The sequence below is a fragment of the Chionomys nivalis genome, chromosome 21 (genome assembly GCF_950005125.1).
Source record: "Chionomys nivalis chromosome 21, mChiNiv1.1, whole genome shotgun sequence".
NCBI lineage: Eukaryota > Metazoa > Chordata > Mammalia > Rodentia > Cricetidae > Chionomys > Chionomys nivalis.
In genome coordinates this window covers 40960527-40979715 of record NC_080106.1, presented here as the reverse complement: position 1 = coordinate 40979715, position 19189 = coordinate 40960527, and the positions used below count along the sequence as shown (strand labels likewise).

Genomic DNA, 19189 nt, shown 5'->3' with positions numbered 1-19189 from the left:
CTAAGGATAAAGCCAGTCTCAGAAGGAGCTGCACTCTCCTAGGCTCACCTCCTGCTATGAGCCATCCTCTGGCATTGGTATGACCAGCCCACTTTCTACATAAGGACTCTGACTCAGGTCTGACTCAGACAGGAAGCTGATGATTGTGAGTTTTGTTTGGAATCAAAGACAGCATGACTAGACCTCTTGAGAATTGAACCTTGAGGGTCAGAGTTTTTTTTTTTCATAGTAAGAAAAGTCTAACCATATTTATTAAACTTGAAGTAAGTCCTATACAATAAAAGAACTTCTGGAGGCATCACAATCCCTGACTTAAAACTCTCCTACAGAGCTACAGTACTGAAAACAACCTGGTATTGGCATAAGAACAGACAGGAGGACCAATGGAACCGAACAGAAGACCCTGATATCAATTCATAATATTAGAACACCTGATCTTTGATAAAGAAGCAAAAAATATCAAATTGAAAAAATAAAGCATATTTAACAAGTGGTGCTGGCATAACTGGATATTAACATGTAGAAGAATGAAAATAGACCCATATCTATCACCATGTACAAAACTCAAGTCCAAATGGATCAAAGGCCTCAACATAAAGTCAGCCACACTGAACCTTATAGAAGAGAAAGTGGGATGTGCACTTGAACGCATTGGCACAGGGAACCACTTCCTAAACTTCCTGAAACTGAAAAGCTTCTGTAAAGCAAAGGACATGGTCAACAAGACAAAACGACAGCCTACAGAATGGGAAAAGATCTTCACTAACCCCACATCAGACAGAGGTCTGATCTCCAAAATATACAAAAAACTCAAGAAATTGGACACCAAAAGAACACATAATCCAATAAAAAAAATAGAGTACAGACCTAAACAGAGAACTCTCAACAGAGGAATCTAAAATGGCTGAAAGACACTTAAGGAAATGTTCAGCATCCTTAGTCATCAGAGAAATGCAAATCAAAACAACTCTGAGATTCCATCTTACACCTGTAAGAGTGGCCAAGATCAAAAACACTGATGACAACTTATGCTGGAGAGGTTGTGGGGTAAAGGAAACACTTCTGCATTGCTGGTGGGAATGCAAGCTTGTACAACCCCTTTGGATGTCAGTGTGGCGATTTCTCAGAAAATTAGGAAACAACCTTCAAGACCCAGTAATACCACTTTTGGGTATATATCCAAAGGATGTTCAACCATGCCACAAGGACATGTGCTCAACTATGTCCATAGCAGCTTTGTTTGTCATAGCCAGAACCTGGAAACAACCTAAATACCCCTCAATCAAAGAATGGATAAGGAAAATGTGGTACATTTACACAATGGAGTACTACACAGCAGAAAAAAAGAACGACAGCTTAAATTTTGCAGGAAAATGGATGGAGCTATAAAACATCATTTTGAGTGAGGTAACCCAGACACAGAAAGACAATTATCACATGTACTCACTCATAAGTGGTTTTTAAGCATAAAGCAAAGAAATCCAACCTACAAACCACAGTCCCGGAGAATTTAAACATTGCGGACACTAAGAGAGACTTACATAGATATAATCTACATGGGAAGCAGAAAGTAGAAAAAGACAAGATCTCCTGAGTAAATTGGGAGCATGGGGACCTTGGGGGAGGGTTGAAGAGGGAGGGGAGAGGCATGGAGGGGAGCAGAGAAAAATGTAGAGCTCAATAAATATCAATAAAAAAGTGAAAAAAAGAAGTTTGTCAGAATACAAAAAACAAAAAACTTGAGGTAAGGTGGGCAGGGAAGAGAAGGAGAAGCACATTCTGGAATGATTTCTCAAACCAGCACTCACACTGGTACCCAGATCAGTGACTGGGACACCGCCCTCCCTGATGGCAGAGCCTTTCCTTCCCTAGGAAGAGCAGCAGCAGGAGGGTGACTGCCCCACCCCACTCTGTTCCCTCTGTATTTCTCAGTCAGCATTCTGGGAAAACGGAATTACCTCTGTCACCTACAAGTTACTCAGAGCTGACAGTTCTTTCATTTAAGGAAGAAGAGCAGGTGTGGCTGCTTAGGTGGAAGGCAGGAAGGCGGGACTGGAGGGCCACACAAACCCAATGGAGGGAAACCCACTCCGGGTCAGGGGTTTTTAAATGTAGGCTCCTGGCCTCTACCCAGGAGGAGTGTGACCCACATGTTATTAGTCAGGATGCAGGTGGGACCCAGAGCCTTGCCCATGCTCAGCAACCATTCCACTCCTGAGTCGCACTCCCAGCCCCTAACGGTGGCTTCTAGACAGGTGTTTTACTATTTAATGACATCCCTGCTCGAATATCAGTATTTCAGTTGCCTGATAGCCATTCTCCCTTTCTCTTACAGGGGAGCTGCCACTCAGGGCAGGGTACCTAGGTCAATATGCAGCAGGTTTATTCTCTTCAAGGTTTATGTTCTTTTGCACAGACGTTGGCCATAGCATGGAATTTGCTGAGTGGCAGCCTTGCTACAGTTGGGTACATCAGGAGGGGACGTGCACATTAGAAAGCAGGGCTGTGTGATGGCCAATGGCTTGGTAAGAGCACCTGGATACAGCCACTCCTAAAGGGGGCACAGACCTTTCCATCAAGTGAGCTGATATATTTCTTTATTACATAATATAGGAAAAGACAGATGAATGGCTGGGTCTGAAACCAAGCACACACAGGGTCCTGGGTTCAAACTCCAATGTCCTCAGAAATGGAGAAAAATGGAAAATAAGTGTAAAATATAAAGCAAGAATGATGATGTAAAGTATGAGCTTTAGTTAGTTAATACTGTAATTATTTAGTTTATTTATGGTATTTTATTTACAATAATATTTATTATTAACTAAATCATAGCTGAAGCTGGCCTAGAACTTCCTCTACCTATGAAGGGCTGTGGACATTGCCCAGAGGGAGAGTCAGTGCCTAGAATCCCCCAATAAGGGGTTAGGAGTGTGCCTGAGCAGAACCCCCCAAAAAAGTAGAATTGGAGAGGGACAAACATGTGAAAAGTGAAAGGAGTGAATGGGTGATGCTGCACCCCTCTACTCCCAGCTACCCGGAGTCAGGGGGATGCTGCACCCCACTAGTCCCAGCTACCTGGAGTTTGGGGGATGCTGCACCCCTCTACTCCCAGATACCCGGATGCTGGGGGATGCTGCACCCCTCTAGTCCCAGCTACCCAGAGTCTAGGTGATGCTCCACCCCTCTAGTCCCAGCTACCCGGATGCTGGGGGATGCTGCACCCCTAGGCCCAGCTACCCGAAGGCTGGGGGATGCTGCACTCCTAGGCCCAGCTACCTGGGGGCTGAGGAAGATGGAGCAGGGAGTTCCAGGTCAGTATCAGCTACACTCTGAAGACTATTTCAGAAAAAAAGACAGGAAGGAAGGAAGGAAGGAAGGAAGAAAGGAAGGGAGGGAGGGAGGGAGGGAGGGAGGGAGGGAGGAAAAGAAGGAAGGAAGGAAGGAAGGAAGAAAGGAAGGAAGGAAGGAAGGAAGGAAGGAAGGAAGGAAGGAAGGAAGGAAGGAAGGAATTGGATGGATGCGATCACAACTGTCTATAATGATCTCTGGTGCCCTCTTCTGGGTCCAGGCATACATGCAGGCAGAACACAGGACACTATACATAATAAATAAATAAAATCTTAAAAACAAGAAACAAAGCTGGACGGTAGTGGTGCACGCCTTTAATCCCAGCACTTGAGAGGAAGAGGCAGGTGGATCTCTGTGAGTTCGAAGCCAGCCTGGTCTACAAGAGCTAGTTCCAGGACAGGCTCCAAAGCTACAGAGAAACCCTGTCTCAAAAAAACAAAAAACAAAACAAAAAGCCAAGAAACAAAAATGAGAATACAACTCAAAAACAAACAAACAAAAAACCCAAAACAACAACAACAACAACAAAACAACCCAAGAAACAAAATAACAGGTGCTCCATTGAATGGGTGAAAATAAATGAATTGATGAAAAGATGGATATGGAATGCAAATTGAGGGGTGTATTTACATACCAATAGAATTCAAAGAAGCTAAGCCTGTACCCCCCAACTCACTCCTAAACAAATAAATAGCATAATGAGCCCCAGTATTCAGAAGGAAGAAGAAGGAAAAACAAAGTTAGAGGTCAGCCTAGGCTACATATTGAGACCCTGTTTCAAAACAAAAATAATATCAAATAAACAATGGGCACAATGGGCAGACAGATCAAGAACAGGATAGCAAACAGTTGGGAAAACAAGCATATGATCTAAGGGGTGACCCTGAGTCTAGAAAGTGGCCCAGCCGCGTTGGCTGGCGCAGAGATGCCCCAAAGGTGGCCGCACCTTCTACATACTCCATGACCATACAAAGGTGGCGTCGGGTCTCAAAGGAGCAGAACATGCCGACCACAAAAGGGTTCTCCGCAAACGTGAGGATGTCGCGCTCCACAAACGCCTGCTGGATCTGGTTGCGTAGGATCAGGTTCTGTTTGTTGATCTTCTTCATGGCAAAGCGCTGCCGTGTATCCCGGTGCCGCACCAGGTAGACGGCCCTGCGGGGGAAGGGAGCGAGGACCGGCCATCACCTCCGAGACACCCGGCCTCCGCCACCCTCCCCCGCCAGAGCCCCGGGTGGCTCACCCGTAGGCACCATTGCTTATGAGTTTGATAGTGTCAAAGTCACTCTCTCCAGGTGGTTTCTTGGCCTTTGAGGTGCTGCTGCGACCCTGCAGGGCAAAGTGCAAAACCATCGTCATCACCCTTTACACATGGGGAAACTGAGGAACAGAAGGGATGAATAAACCCTTTATCCAGTCTGCACAATGAGAAAGCAACAAAGGTACCACCTGAACCTGAACTTTCTCTGGTGAAATATTCCTAACTTGGCTATTAGGAAAGGCAGAAAACCTACAAAGTGGCTAATCAGAATAGCACACACATAGATAAAATGTTGCTAGAAGTTGGGAGCTGGAAGGATGGCTCGATGGGTTAAGGGACTTGCCACCAAGTCTGACAACCTGAGTCCCATCTCCAGGACCCACAGGACAAAAGAAGAAAGCAAATTCCCAAAACGTGTCCCCTGCTGTGGCATGTAACCCCTCATGGTAAAAAAACAAAAACAAACAAACAAACAAAAAACCTAAGGGACTGCTAGGTGTGGTGGCACACACCTGTGAGCTCCTCACTTGGGAAGTCGAGACAGGAGGCACAGAAGCTGAAGGCTACATAACGAATTCCAGGTTACTCCTAGCTACATCAGAGACCTTGTCTCAAATAACAGAGGAAGAGGTACTGAGCAAATCCAGAGGTGGAGATAAACCAGTGCCCCTGGGATCTGCGGGAGGGAACTGAGTGGCACTCAGTATGTCAGAGGATTCTTTTTGGCAGTGGAGAGAGAAGCTGTAGCTAGCTAGACTCATAGCTGGACAGTAGTGCTAACATGCTACAATGTTTACAGAGGGGCTAGAGGTCCCTTGATTCCTAGCACAACCAAAATCAATAGCAAACAGAAAAGGTGGTTCAGTTGGTGACTTCTGCGATTTTGCAAACATCTGTAGTCCCAAATACTGGGGAAACTGAATCAGAAGGTTCACTTGAGCCCAGGAGTCTGAGGCTAGTCTAGGCAACATAGCAACAACCCACCTCAATATTTGTAAAGATTTGTTTTTATATGTGAGTTACGGATGGTTTTGAGCCACCCAATGAGAGTGTTGAAAATTGAACTCAGTTTCTCTGCAAGAGCAGAGGTGTTCTGCTCTTTTTTCAAATATATAATTTATTTTATTTTATGTTCATTGGTGTTTTGCCTGAATGTGTGTCTGAGTGAATGTCAGAAGCCCTGGAACTGGAGTTACAGACAGGTGTGAGCTGCCGCCATGTGGGTGCTGGGACTTGAACCTGGGTCCTCTGGAAGAGCAGTTGGTGCTCTCAGCCACTGAGCTATCTCTCCAGCCCCAAACATTCTGTGCTGAACCTTTAAGCTAGCTCTCTGGAGCTAGTCCCCACATCCCAAGCATTTTAGTTATTTATTTGCTTTTAACTTGGGGGCTTTGTTTGTTTGAGACAGGGTCTCTCTATACAAGTCCTGGCTGTCCTGGAACTCACTATGTGAACCAGGGAACCCACCTGCCTCTACCTCCCAAGTGCTGGAATTAAAGGCAAGTGCTACCATACCTACCCTTAATTTTTTTCCTTTCTCTCTTTTTCTCTTTCTTTCTTTCTTCCTTTTTTTTTTTTTTTTTGGTTTGCTGAGACAAGATTTCTCTATGATTTCCTGACTGTCCTGGAACTTGCTTTGTAGACCAGACTGGCCTCTAACTCACATGGATCCTCCTGCCTCTGCCTTCTGAGTACTGGAACTGAAGGTGTGCTACACCACCACCTGGCAAATCTCAATTTTTAAAAATCGGCAAACTAGCCGGGTGGTGGTGGCGCACGCCTTTAATCCCAGCACTCAGGAGGCAGAGGCAGGCGGATCTCTGTGAGTTCGAGACCAACCTGGTCTACAAGAGCTAGTTCCAGGACAGGCTTCAAAACCTCAGAGAAACCCTGTCTCGAAAAAAACCAACCAACCAACAAACAAACAAAACCCGGCAAACTAGCTGGGTAATGGTTGTGCATGTCTTAAATCCTAGCACTCAGGAGGCAGAGGCAGGTGGATCTTAGTGAGTTCAAGATCAACCTGGTCTACAAAGTGAGTTCCAGGGTAGCCAGGACTGTGACACACAGAGAAATCCTGTCTCAAAAAAAAAAAAAAAAAAAGGTGGCATAGTCCAGCAGCACCTGGGAGGCTGAGCAACAGTATACTCATGAGTTCTAGGCCAGCCTGGGCGAAATAGTGGGACCCTATTTTTAAAATCTGAGGTCTTGGGTCTGAGGCAATAGCTCAAGTCCATGAAGTGCCTGCCGTGCAAGTATGAGGGCTCGAGTTCAGTTCCCCGCAATCATCTGAGTTGGCAATGGTGCCCATGTGTAACCCCAACACTGGGCAGGGTGGAGGAGCCGATGTGTGGAGTTCACTGGAGAGCCAGCCTAGTTGACTGGTGAGCTTTACGTTCAATGAGACACCTTATTTCAAAGAACAAGGCGGAGACTGAGTGATGAAGATACCAAATACCATCTCTGGTTTCCACCTGTACACATGTACGCGCGTGCGCACGCACACACTCACACACACACACTCACATGCCCTGAAAGGATGGCTCAGCCAATCCAAGTGCTTGCTACTCTTTCAGAGAACCTGAGTTTGGCTCTTTGTACCTATGCCAAGTAGCTTACAACTGCCTATTAATCTAGTTCCAGGGGATCTGATGACACACCCACCCACGTGCACCCACACATAGATGAGCACACACATGCAAATAATAATAATGATAAAAAAATCAATGCTGAAACAACAAGAAGTCTGAACATGGAGTTCAGCAGCAGAGCACGCACACAAGGCTCTGGGCTCCGCGCTACCACGTGGAGAAAGAACTATGGCACAGATGGGGAAATTGAGACACAGAGTGTGAGACCAAGGCCGCCCGCCGCCCCTGGCCTGCCCAGTGCCAAGCGCTGGCTGCAGCTCACCTCGGACGTGTCGTCTTGCTCGGGCGTGTTGGAGCCCCCGCTGTCCTGCTCCTCCAGGCGGACCACATCTAGAATGAGGTGGGTGTGAGCGGCTGCCCCACTGCTCGGCCCGCCCCCTCAGGCCCCTTGCACACCTGGAAAGGGGTCCCGGGTGAGGCCCAACTGTCGGATGATGTAGCGGGGGATGTCAGTTTTGACCAGGTGGCCCTCCTTGGCGTGTCCCTCGGCTGCCTCCAGCAGGTGGTAGAACTCTTCCGGGTTGAATTCCTGGGGCAGGGATGGATGGGCTTAGCTTGCTGTGCCCGCCGAGGGCCACCCCATCCCCCACAGCCCTCCAGCAGCCCCTCACCAGGCACTCTAGAAGCCTTGCAGGGCGAGAGATGATGATGAGCAGTTTCTTCACGAGCTGAGTGACGAAGGCCACCTCCAGGCTCTCAGAGCGTTCGTAGGCCTGCAGCGGAGGAAGTGAGGTCAAGTACTCCTCCAGGCCGCCTTCTCAGACCCGGCTCCCCAGGCTCTGGGGCTGCACAGAGCCCGCAATGCTGTTACTGTCCCGTTTCCAGAAGAGAGCTGGGGGTGCGAGCCCAGCTCTGCTCTACACAGCAAGAGAGACCTGTCCAAAGGGATGGCTATTATTTGTGTATGTGTGATGTACAAGGATGTAGGAATGTGTGTACCATGGTGTGTGCCACACGTGGAGGCCAGAGGACATCTTTTGGGAGTAGGGCTGCCTCCTACTGTGGGCTCAAGGGGGTTACCAGCCCTACCATTCTTCCAAGGCTACGTTTATTAAAGTGAGTGGGGCAGACATCTTGGAACTCCAGATGTGGGTCAGTGGGAGAGGAGGGCCTGCTTACCTGGGCTTTATCCTCAACACACACACACACACACACACACACACACAAATTTAAAATTAAAATGAGGTGCTGGAGGTGGCCCCACAGTTAAGAGCAGTGGCTACTCTTGCAGAGAAGCCAGGTTTAATCCCCTGTACCCCCACAGCACCAACAACCTTCTGTAATTCCGGTTCCAAGGGATTGTGGCTTCCGTGGGCAATGCACATACATACTCATGCACAAACATACATGTAGGCAAAACACCCATATGCAGAAAATACAAAAACACATCTTTAAAAACAAAATAAAAAAAAAGGAAAGGAGTGAGCAACTCGCCCTCCTCAACTCCTGCTGGACACAAGGTTAAATGGCATGGGAGCCGCAGAGCAAGCACTGGAGACAGGTCTAACACAAGCCTACTGCTTCCTCCGTTCAGGGCACACTCCTTCTGGCTCTTTCCACAGAAGCTGTCCACTTATTATTCTTGTCCCAATTCCCATGTCACAGCCCCAGAGAGCATTCAGTCACTCTTTTGTTTCCCTCCTACCCCTAAAGGTCAGCTGATACCATGATCCTTGACCTGTTTCCATGGTTCCTGAACTGGCACCGCAGAAAGGCTGGGATACTTGTCTTCAGTGCCAGCCATGTCCCGGCACAGAAGAAGGGCTCATAAGTGCCCTCCACGATCCCTGACTTGGATGGGATACTGTCTCGTTTGCTGTTATTCATATACCCACTAATTCATTAATTAATTCATAGGCAAGGTCTGCTATGGAGGGCAGGCTGGCCTGGAGGTTTATTTATTATCTATACAGTGTTCTTCCTGCAGGCCAGATGAGGGCACCAGATCTTATTACAGATGGTTGTGAGCCATCATGTGGTTGCTGGGAATTGAACTCAGGACCTCTGGAAGATCAGGCAGTGCTCTTAACCACTAAGCCATCTCTCCAGCCCCCACTTGAGATGCTCTTACCTAAGCTTCCCTAGTGCTGATTGACAGGCGTGTGAGGCCACAGTAGGTTCACCGAATGGTGTGTGTGTGCGTGTGTGTGGTGCAAGGGACAGAACCTGGGGCTAATACAAGTTAAGCGAACCCTTTGTCAAAGAGTCATGCCCTCAGAGACACGTATGTAATATTTGTTGAGCATCTACTGTGAGCCAGACACCAGGAACTCTGTATTGAACCTGGTGCCCAACATTGGAGTAGGGAAACCAAGAAAGAAGACAAGGAAAAATATACAGAATGTGCTGTGTGTGCAGAGTTAGAAATTACACACAGTCTGGGTGTGGGGCTGCAGGTCCGTGACCCCAGGAAGCTGAGACAGGAAGATAGCAAGTTCAAGGCCTGCATGGGTTATGCAGTGATTTGAAGGCCAGTTAGTGGGCAACTTAGTGCAAACTAGAGATATATCTTAGTTGGTAGAGTGGTCCCCTAGCATGCAAAGGCCCTGGGATGCATCCCAGCGTCTCATAAATGGGAAGTGGTGGCATAAAACTGTAATCCCAGCACTCAAGAGGTGGAAGTTGGAGGTTCTGGGGTTCAAGGCCACCCTCGGCTACATAGCAAGTTGGGGGCCCGCCTGCATTACTCGATACCCTGTCTTGAACAAAAAGAAAAGGGAAACAAACGAATGGGGGCTGGAAATGCAGCTCAGTCATAGAGCACTTGTCTCGATTATTCTGGACCACTGGGTCGTGGGGTTCAATTCCCAGTGAGAGGTAAGAGGGGAGGGTCTAGGCCATAGGAGAAGGTGACAATTGCTTAAACAACTAAAGGCCGCTAAGAAAATAAATTCCAGCTCCTCCATCGGACCTAGAGTGGGAACCACCTCCCAGCCTCCCGCTGCTCTCCTGGCTCTGCGCACTTCGCGGGTGGAAGAACTGGGCAGGACCTGCCGGCTCGTGGACAGGGTCTGAAGCCCTTGACACTCACATCCTGAAGCAGCTTCTCCAGATTTTCCTGCAGTTCGTAGAAGTAGACCGTGGTGATGAGCCCATCGCGGGACTTGGTAAGGCAGTCTCGAGCCAGTTCAATGATCTGGTGGTGGATGAAGCTGAGCACGCCGTCGGCCAGCGGCAGCACGCTGTCAGGTTCGTAGGCGCGGGCGAAGTCCCGCAGCTTCTCTTCCATTTGCGCGGTGGCCTGAGCAGCGGTACAAGGATGCAGGGAGAGTTTGGAGGCTGTGGTCACCGGAGCCTGCGCCGCGCGCTCCGACCGCTAGGGGGCGCGCGGATCCCAGGTGCGCCCGCGAGCTAGTGATGGTCGTGGGGTGGGGGTGGGGGTCTCACCTTTGGGAACCGCTCCTTGTACACGTGGTTCATCATCACGATTTCGTTGTCGTAGGAGGAGGGGGAGCGGCCGGGACTGCAGGAAAAGAAGTCCCGTCTGTCCAGCACCCTGTCTTTGTGCTGACTCCCCAAACCCCCGCGCGCTTCGCTCTATTTTCCCAGGGCCGAAGATTCTTGGTCGTGCACCAAAACCCCATCCCTCTCAGGTGCCAGCGCACCTGAGACTCCGAGAGCGGGGCCGCACGGCGGGGGAGCGGCGGCCACCATCCTCGTCCGTGATGCTCTCGGTGCTGCCGAAATGTTTGGACAGAAAGTGCAACTCGTCCACCGTGGGCTGGTAGGGGAGTTGATGAAGGCGCTCCTGGGAGGAGCAGGAGGACTAGAGTAGTAGGAGAGAGTGGGGAGTCAGAGCCGGCACTGGAGCAACCCAGCATTCGACCCTGGTCTGGGGCTCCCTTCTGTGATCCCAGCGCTTCAGAGTTTGAGGCCAGCCTCGGTTTCACTGAGTGAGACCCTATCCCAAAACACCAAGTGGATGGGCGCGGGGGGTGGGGGGAATGCGGAACCATCCACGGCGCCTAGCATATCACAGTGTACTCTCAAGGCCTCCCACTAGACCACAAGATCCTGCCCTCCAGGCCTTGTCTCCTTGCCATCATCTCTTCCTACCCTCCCCCTTGCCTGCTCTGTTCCACCCCTGCTGGTCCTGGTGATCCTTGCACATGCTTCTGCCCCAGGGCCTTGGCGTTAGCAGTTTTCCAAGCTTGGGCCATTTCTCTGTGAAGCACTTGCTCTGTCTGCTCCAAGTCTTGGCTGCATGGTTAGCTTTCTTTCTCCTTCCTTTCTTCCCTTTCTCTCCCTCCCTCCTTCTCGCCCTCCCTCTCTCTCCCTCCATCTCTCCTTCCTTCCTTCCTTCCTTCCTTCCTTCCTTCCTTCCTTCCTTCCTTCCTTCCTTCCTTCCTTCCTTCCTTCCTTTTGTGGTACTGGGGATCAAGCCCCAGCACCCAGGCATGAAAGGCAAACACTCTACCAATACAGCTAAGTTCCTCTGCAATTTGTTTCTTTCTTCTCTCTCTCTCCCCTCCCCCCCCCCCCCCCCCCCCCCGTCTTATTTAGCTCAGGCTGGCCTTGAGCTCCTGATGTTCCTGTCTCAGACTCTCCAGCTGGGATCGCAGGCCCATGCCACCATAGCCAGCTACATGACACAGGGACCCTCAACTTGTTGCTGTGCCTTGTTTCCTGAGGCCTTCAGGGGTTGATCTATACTGCTGGCCTCCTGAGCATCTCACCCCAACCCCTTCCCATTCAAGCTGATCCTTTGTCCTGGTGTCAATCACTTCTTCCAGGAAGCCTCGCTTTATATCCCTAGCCAAGTCATGTGATCACGTATCAACGTTTGTTAAACCTCACAGCAGTGGGGGAGTAAGAGAATCAGAGCTGTGTCTCCGAAGGGCATTGAAGGAGAGAGATTTGAGTGTTCAATGTGCAAGCAAATGGACTCTAGGTAGAAGCCATGGTGGCCTGACTTTGGCCAGGTAAAGACACTTGGGCACATCATGGATAACAAGAAATGAGTAGGTTCCTGGGAAAATGCAGTGAGAGCAGAGATGAGGCTCTGGGGGAAAGACGTCACCTCTAGTGGATGGACAAATGGACACTCACGAAGGGCAGTGGAGCCCAGCCTCTCAGTCCGTCCGGGACTGCTGGTCTTCATGTGGTCACTTCAGTCCCCACCCTCCCATCCGTCTCCCCCCATATACTCACTGAAACAGTTGAGCTGGGTCCCCACCCTCCCATCCGTCTCCCCCCATATACTCACTGAAACAGTTGAGCTGGGTGTGTTGGTGCCATAGCCAGAGGAAGGGAGCGAGGCAAGTGACCAGCGGCGTCCATCCGCCCTGGAACCCAAACAAGCTGCTCTGAGTCCTGCCAGGGGTCCTCTCACTCCTGGAGTGAGAACCAGCATGGGGATGGGGGATGGGGAGCCTCAGATACCTGAGGCTTTCATGGAAAGATGGCATATTTAAGCCAGGCGCCATGGTCGTGGAGGAAGAACCCCTATCTTTGGGACTTTCCTAGAATCCTTCCTTGTTAGGTACTATCACCATACCAAAATACCCAACCCCCCAGCAGGGTGTGGTGGCACAAGACTTTAATCCCAGGCACAAGTAAGCGGATCTCTGTGAGTTCGAGGCCAGCCTGGTCTAGTTCCAGGACAGCTAAAGCTGTTACACGGAGAAACCCTGTCTCAAAAAACAACAAAACAAAACAAAAGGCCCCCCAGATTGGGCACAGAAGGATTGGAAAAGCCCATCCAAAGGAAGCTAAGAATGTGGCTCAGCAGTAGAGAGCTTTCTTAGAATGTGCAAGATCTTGGGTTTAATCTCCTGCACCCAAAAAATGATAACAGTACAATAAAAAGAAGCTACGATGAATAAATCACACCCTGGAACCCCACTATCTAACTTCAGGGAACTCCCACAAGAAATCTCTCAGAGAAGACCCCTGGGCATCTTCTCAGACAAAGAGCACCCACCCTCTAACAGACCCAGTGATACAGTAACTTGGGTCTATACACGCTTGTTCACACAGTCACTCTCATAGTATAACTACAACCTCTCATGTTCTTGTGTCTACTTTGGTCGAGTTCACAGACTAAGACCAGTAGACTGGTACGTGATGACAATCCTAACACTCAGAAGGTGGAGGCTGGAGGATCAAAGCATTTGAGGTCAGCCTGGACTACCGAGTGAGCTTAAGGACAGCCAGGATTACAGAGAAACCCTGTCTCAAAACAAAACAAAACAGCACTTGATCTTGCAAAGGACCCAGGTCCAGTGCTCAGCACATACATTGTTGGCTCACAGTTCCAGGGACTCGGGAAGGAACTTATTTATTTATTTATTTATTTATTTATTTATTTATTTATTATGTATACAATATTCTGTCTGCATGTATGCCTGCAGGCCAGAAGAGGGCACCGGACCTCATTACAGATGGTTGTGAGCCACCATGTGGTTGCCGGGAATTGAACTCAGGACCTTTGGAAGAGCAGGCAATGCTCTTAACGGCTGGGCCATCTCTTCAGCCCCTGAATCCTTCTTCTGAAGCTTGCAGGCGTGATGCATATACATACAGGCAATTATATAAACAAAATATATGTCTTAAAAATTAAATAAAACAAAATAAGGGCCAGTGAGATGGTTCAGTAGGGAAATGGGCTTGTTTTGAAAGCCTGGTGACCTGAGTTTGGTTTTTGGAACCCATGGTAGTTACAGCAGACCGAGTCCTGACCGTTGTCTGTCCTCCCCATGAGCACCACCACACATTCACACACACGAGAGTGTATGACACATGTACAGAAAGGAATATATGTAAAGAAAAAAGTCAAGGCTGGTAATGACTGTGCTCACTTTTAGTCCCAGCACTTGGGTGACAGAGGCAAGTGGGTCTCTGTGAGTTCAAGGCCAGTTTGGTCTACAAAACCACTTAGGTCAAACAGGGCTACGGCAGTAAGATCCCATCTCAAAAGAGGGAGTGGATTTGCTGGCAAACGTGCAAAAACAGCTGCTCAAGACATAGGAGAGTCTTAGCAGCAGAGGTCAGTATCATCCTTGGGTACAGGGACAAGTTGTAGCCACCTTAAGCTATATGAGACCCTTTCCCAAACAAAACCCATACAAAAATTCAGACTGTTGAGACTGGGTGGGGCAGCAGTTAAGAGTACTGTACTGGGGGGCTGGAGAGATGGCTCAAAGGTTAAGAGCACTGACTGCTCCTCCAGAGGTCCTGAGTTCAATTCCCAGCAGTCACATGGTGGCTCACAGCCATCTGTAATGGGATCTGGTGCCCTCTTCTGGCCCGCTGGCATACATGGAAGGAATGTTGTATACATAATAAATAAATAAATCTAAAAAAAAAAAAAGAGTACTGTACTGGTTGCTCCTGCAGAGGACCTGGGTTCAGTTCCCAGCATCCAAAAAGTGACTCCATGGTCCTACAACTCCAGTTCCAGGAGACCTGGTGCCCTCTTTGGACCTCAGAGGGCATCAGGCACTCAAGTGGTACACACACATAAACAATAAATAAAATTTTAAAATATTTTTAAAAATTTCAACTCTCAAGGCCAGCCTGTCTTCTAGCAATTTCCAGGACAGCCAGGGCTACACAGAGAAACCCTGCCTTCAAAAAGAAAGAAAAACAGAAAGAAAATTTCAACTTTCAGCCAGGTGATAGTGGCACATGCCCTGGCACTCAGGAGGCAGAGACAGGTGGATCTTTGTGAGTTTGAGGCCAGCCTGGTCTACAGAGTGAGTTCCAGGACAGCCAGGGCTACATGGGGAGACCCTGTCTCGAAACACTAAAAAGAAAAGAGTAAATTCCAGCTCTCAGTCCCACACCCATCTCCTTGTTAAAGGCAGTTGTGAGCGTGCATAGCCCCGTCCATGAACCCAAACACCGTACTCACACACTAATGCACAATCACATGCCAAAGCAGACACACACTGACATAGCGATATACACAAGGGAGCCGGGCTCACACTGACACACGTAGAGTTGCATACTGACTCACACATTCCGTGGTTTCGTCTCCATGCAGCTACACAGTCGAGACTTTCATTCACTGTCAGACAGTCAGACACCCACACAGCTACACTCTCAACTAGTCACACTGATGCCCACACCCATTGATGCACACGGGCCAGAACTCCTGTGTCACATATACACTCTGTCACAGACACACTCGCATCCATTCCCACTCAGCAGGACCACAAGCTCACCCAGGCACACTGGCACCCATGCACTGATGCACACGGGCACAAGCTCCCTCAGACACTCACACACACATCCCACACCGCTGCCGCAGAGATACAGAGGTGGGGGTGTCCTCCTTTAGAATGCGTTTACAAACCTACAGTACACATAGATTTACATTCGAATGCATTCACGCTTGCATAAGCCCACACTGGCACTCGGATGGCCAGTACTATAGACACACACTCTAATAGGGTGGGCTCTGGCCTCTTTCTACACAGAACAAACCCAGAGTCGTGCTTGGTTCCCAGTTCCTTCAGCTAAGTTCTACTACTGTTGAAAGGGGCTCCCCGCCCTGTCCAGGAAGCCATTCTCTGTCCCCATATCTCTCCTACAGCCTCCATCAGTCTTTGCAATGATCCCTATCCTTATCTTCCCCGCCTCACCCTCCCCTCATCACGCCAAGGTCAGAAATGAAGTGTCCTTCATCCCATATGTCCTTTCAGGTTCATAACCATGAATATAGCTAAAGAAAAGGCGCCCCAACTTCCACTCCTGGCCCAAAGATTCCAATGACTCTAAGTCTCTCCGCAACAAGCAGGAAGTCTTTGGCCCTCCCCACTTTTCATTATGGTCCCCAAGAAGATTCATTTAAATCCACCGAGAACCTTGGAGGCAAATGTAATATCTTACGTTTTGGAAGGTTGAGAAAATGCCTTAACCACCCTCCCCTCCCGCTGGAGGCACTGAGGCCATAGATGGGCTCTGTGTAATGTGCGCTTGCGCACCTCATCTTGACAGCCCTGTTCTGTTGCTATGGAAACGCTCGGCCAAGCGCACAAGGCTTGGAGGAGGCCGATTCTGGGGCCCCAGAGTACAGCAGTTTCCCTCCACTACAAAGGAGGACCCCTCCTCTCCATTCTGGATCACTGATTGGTTCCACCTTTTTATAAGCTCCACCTTGAATTCTAGTAGAACATTGAGGCCCTTCCACTGGTCCCCAGAGGCTACTCGGGTGCAATTAGGACAAGAACAGATGGTGGCCCAGACGGTGGATGGGGAGGATAGTACGGAGTTCTGGGGCCCTCAGGGGAGGGACTCACCTTCGGGAGGAAGCGAACGAGAAGTGGGCAGGGGTATTGGGAGAGAAGTTGCGGGGACTGTCCAGGGGACTGCTACCTGCAGGAGAAAGGAGGGCTTTAGGGTCTTTTGATCACCAAAATAAGTTGCTAGGGACAACTCACCCTTCTATGTAGGCCCGTGCATGTATGGTCAACCACACCCCTTTTGCAGTGGCCCCGCCTCTCTCAACATTTTGGGGGGGGGTCTCGATTCACTGAACTCACCCAGGTGTCTGTTTATTCGGTCTCCTCTAAGACGGCTCCGCCCTTCAGCTCTGGCTCCTCCTTTCTGCTTCTACAATGTCCAACCCAGCTTCCTCTAAACTGGGTGCAACCCACTCCATCAATCCAGAATGGCCCCGCCCATAAGGAATGGCCACGCCCCATCTTTGGCCCCGCCTCCTATGGTCTAAATCCTCACGTACCCAGGCTGCATCTTTGTCTCACCTAAGTGGCCTGGCAGCGGGGAGTGGGGTCGCGGCAGGGTCGGCGAAGTGCTTGTCAGGATGAGGCTTTTCCGGTTACTGGTGCGGCAACTGCCAGGGAGGGAGAGCAGGGATCAAGAGAGGCCCCAGACCCTTGAGTGTGAGCCCACGAAGTCACTCTTCCGGTTCAGATCCTCACTTCTCTTCCATGCCGCAGCCAGTGTGCGACACTTCCAGAGTAGAGTGCGACTCGTGTGCAGCTCTGTGAGGTCTGTGTCAATTATGGCCTGACAGCCATGGTGACACCTACTGGTCCATCCTGAATGTCCGTGTCCTTGAGATGCCCATAACATTCCCAGTCTATAGACACATGTGGCATCCACGGTCTGAGACCCACACTGGTGTGTCATGTATGCTATCTCGGTGACAACACATCTTTCTCTGTGTGTGGTGCAGTGAGAAACACAGCGTGTACACGACTGTGTGATTCCTGCATGGTGCATGACTTCCGCTGCAGGTGTGCAATTGTCACCAGGGCAATCAGCACGAGGTACACTGGCTGTGTGTGTCCACCACGGTGTGTTCCCATCCCTGTGTGTGAATTTAACACCCTGTGACACTGGGCACCTCCAAGCATGCAACGGTGTACCACATGGATACGTGCTATGTGACTGTGTGTGTCCTTGCCTCTGCAGAAGTCCCTGTGTTTATCCTGGTGTCAATCTGACACAGCTGTTGTGACAGGGTTAGGTGCGTGGATGTGTCATTTTGAAAACGGGTCGTTTTTGGTGGGTGGTCTCGCATGTAGCATTTTACTAGGCGAGCACAGTGTGTGTGTGTCTGTGTGTGACACCGGAGGTGACCCTATTTTCCATAGCTTTGACCTGTGGCTGGGTACATGTGGTGCCTCCCAGTGAGTGTATGGGAGCCACTAGGGTTGTGTGTGTGTGTGGTCATGCTCTGTGTGACGCCGTGTTACTATTTTCAGTGTGAGGCTGTGTTCGACTTGGGAGGGTCCATGCAGTGATAGCGACCCCCCCTTCCTCCCAGCAGCTGCAGAAGAGAAGCCCCCAGTCGCTCTAGCCCCTTCCCTCTCAGCCGCAGTGACTGAGCATATTAGCTTGTCCAAGAGCACGCGGATGGGGGCGGGGGGAGGCCAGGCTGCGGCTATTGTTCTGAGGGTGCCAAGCCCCCCCTCCCCGCGGTACCCTACCCCACCGGGCCGCCTGAGCCCACCACGTCTGCAAACAAAGGCGCTGCAACCCCCCGCCGGCACGACCCCTGTCCCCAGCCCAGGCCTTTCTAGTCTCTACAGCAGCACGGCCCGCACCGCCCGCGTTCAACCCCATCCCCTGCGGGAGGGCACAGCGGACACCTCTGGCGCAGCTGGACAGCGAGCAGCATCCCGGCCCCGCCCTGCTGCAGCAGCCGGCGGGGCGGCTTCACCGGGAAGACCTGGATAGGGTCTCGGGGTGGAGGGTCTACCTCTTGGTGCGGCGGAACATGCTGCCGCCGGGGAAGGAGGGCATCGAGAAATTGGAAAGCGCGGTCCAGAGAGAGTCAGACATGACCCGGCGGCGGCGACATGGTGGCAGGTGCGGCAGCGGCAGCGGCAGCGCGGCGAGCGAGTGCCTGGGCGGAGGCTGGAGCCGCAGCGGCGGCCAGGGGAGGGCGGGGGAGGGGAGGGCCCTGCTGCTGCGGCCAGTCGCGAGGGGGCGCTGCGGGGTGTCGCGGCGCGAGGCCCCGCCCGCGTGCACGCCTGGTGCCCCTACCTGGGGGTAGCATGCCGGTGCATCTTTCCCCCAAGGCTCACCTGCTGCTTTTCCGGGGCAGGGGCAAATCCTTCTGGAAGAAAAAGGGGTAAAAAGGATGGAGGTCAGCGTGGACATATGGCCACTGCCCAAATTGCAGCTCCGTTCACCTAAGGAGCAAGAGCGTCATCAGCACGGCCATGTCACCCTTGCCTTTCTCCTGATTCCCGGTGGCCAAAACAGGGTCAAGTGCACAAGAAATAGACCCAATTGGACATCTGAAAGCATGTTCATGCGAATAAAGTTTTGCTTGCTTTCTGACAAGACAGGATCTCACTGTAGCTCAGGATGGCTCGGAACTCACCCAGGCTGTCCTCCAACCAGAGATCCCACTGCCTCACGTCCAAAGTGCTCAGATCACAGTTGTGAGCCACCATGACAATATTTGTAAAACATTGTTCTTTGTTCTGGATAGGGTCTCATGTAGTCC

General features: G+C 50.5%; 1 protein-coding gene across 5 annotated transcripts in view; it reads right to left on the bottom strand.

The window, feature by feature from the left end:
• The window catches only part of Mast1 (microtubule associated serine/threonine kinase 1), a 36407-nt gene that overhangs the window by 9428 nt on the left and 7790 nt on the right, over positions 1-19189 (bottom strand). The window contains exons 1-13 of one of the 5 annotated variants that reach the window (XM_057753203.1): positions 19064-19151; positions 18721-18793; positions 16971-17059; positions 16506-16581; positions 12467-12545; positions 10866-11026; positions 10648-10723; positions 10292-10501; positions 7872-7973; positions 7657-7789; positions 7523-7590; positions 4592-4677; positions 4295-4503 (exon numbers count right to left, since the gene is read on the bottom strand). In XM_057753203.1, coding sequence (XP_057609186.1) covers positions 4295-4503; positions 4592-4677; positions 7523-7590; positions 7657-7789; positions 7872-7973; positions 10292-10501; positions 10648-10723; positions 10866-11026; positions 12467-12545; positions 16506-16581; positions 16971-17059; positions 18721-18793; positions 19064-19136 — 1435 coding nt within the window. In that variant the 5' untranslated portion in view covers positions 19137-19151. Of the gene's footprint in view, positions 1-4294; positions 4504-4591; positions 4678-7522; positions 7591-7656; positions 7790-7871; positions 7974-10291; positions 10502-10647; positions 10724-10865; positions 11027-12466; positions 12546-16505; positions 16582-16970; positions 17060-18323; positions 18582-18720; positions 18794-19063; positions 19152-19189 lie in introns of those variants that run through there. The other 4 variants (XM_057753205.1, XM_057753207.1, XM_057753204.1 and 1 more) reach the window with 4 other exon arrangements.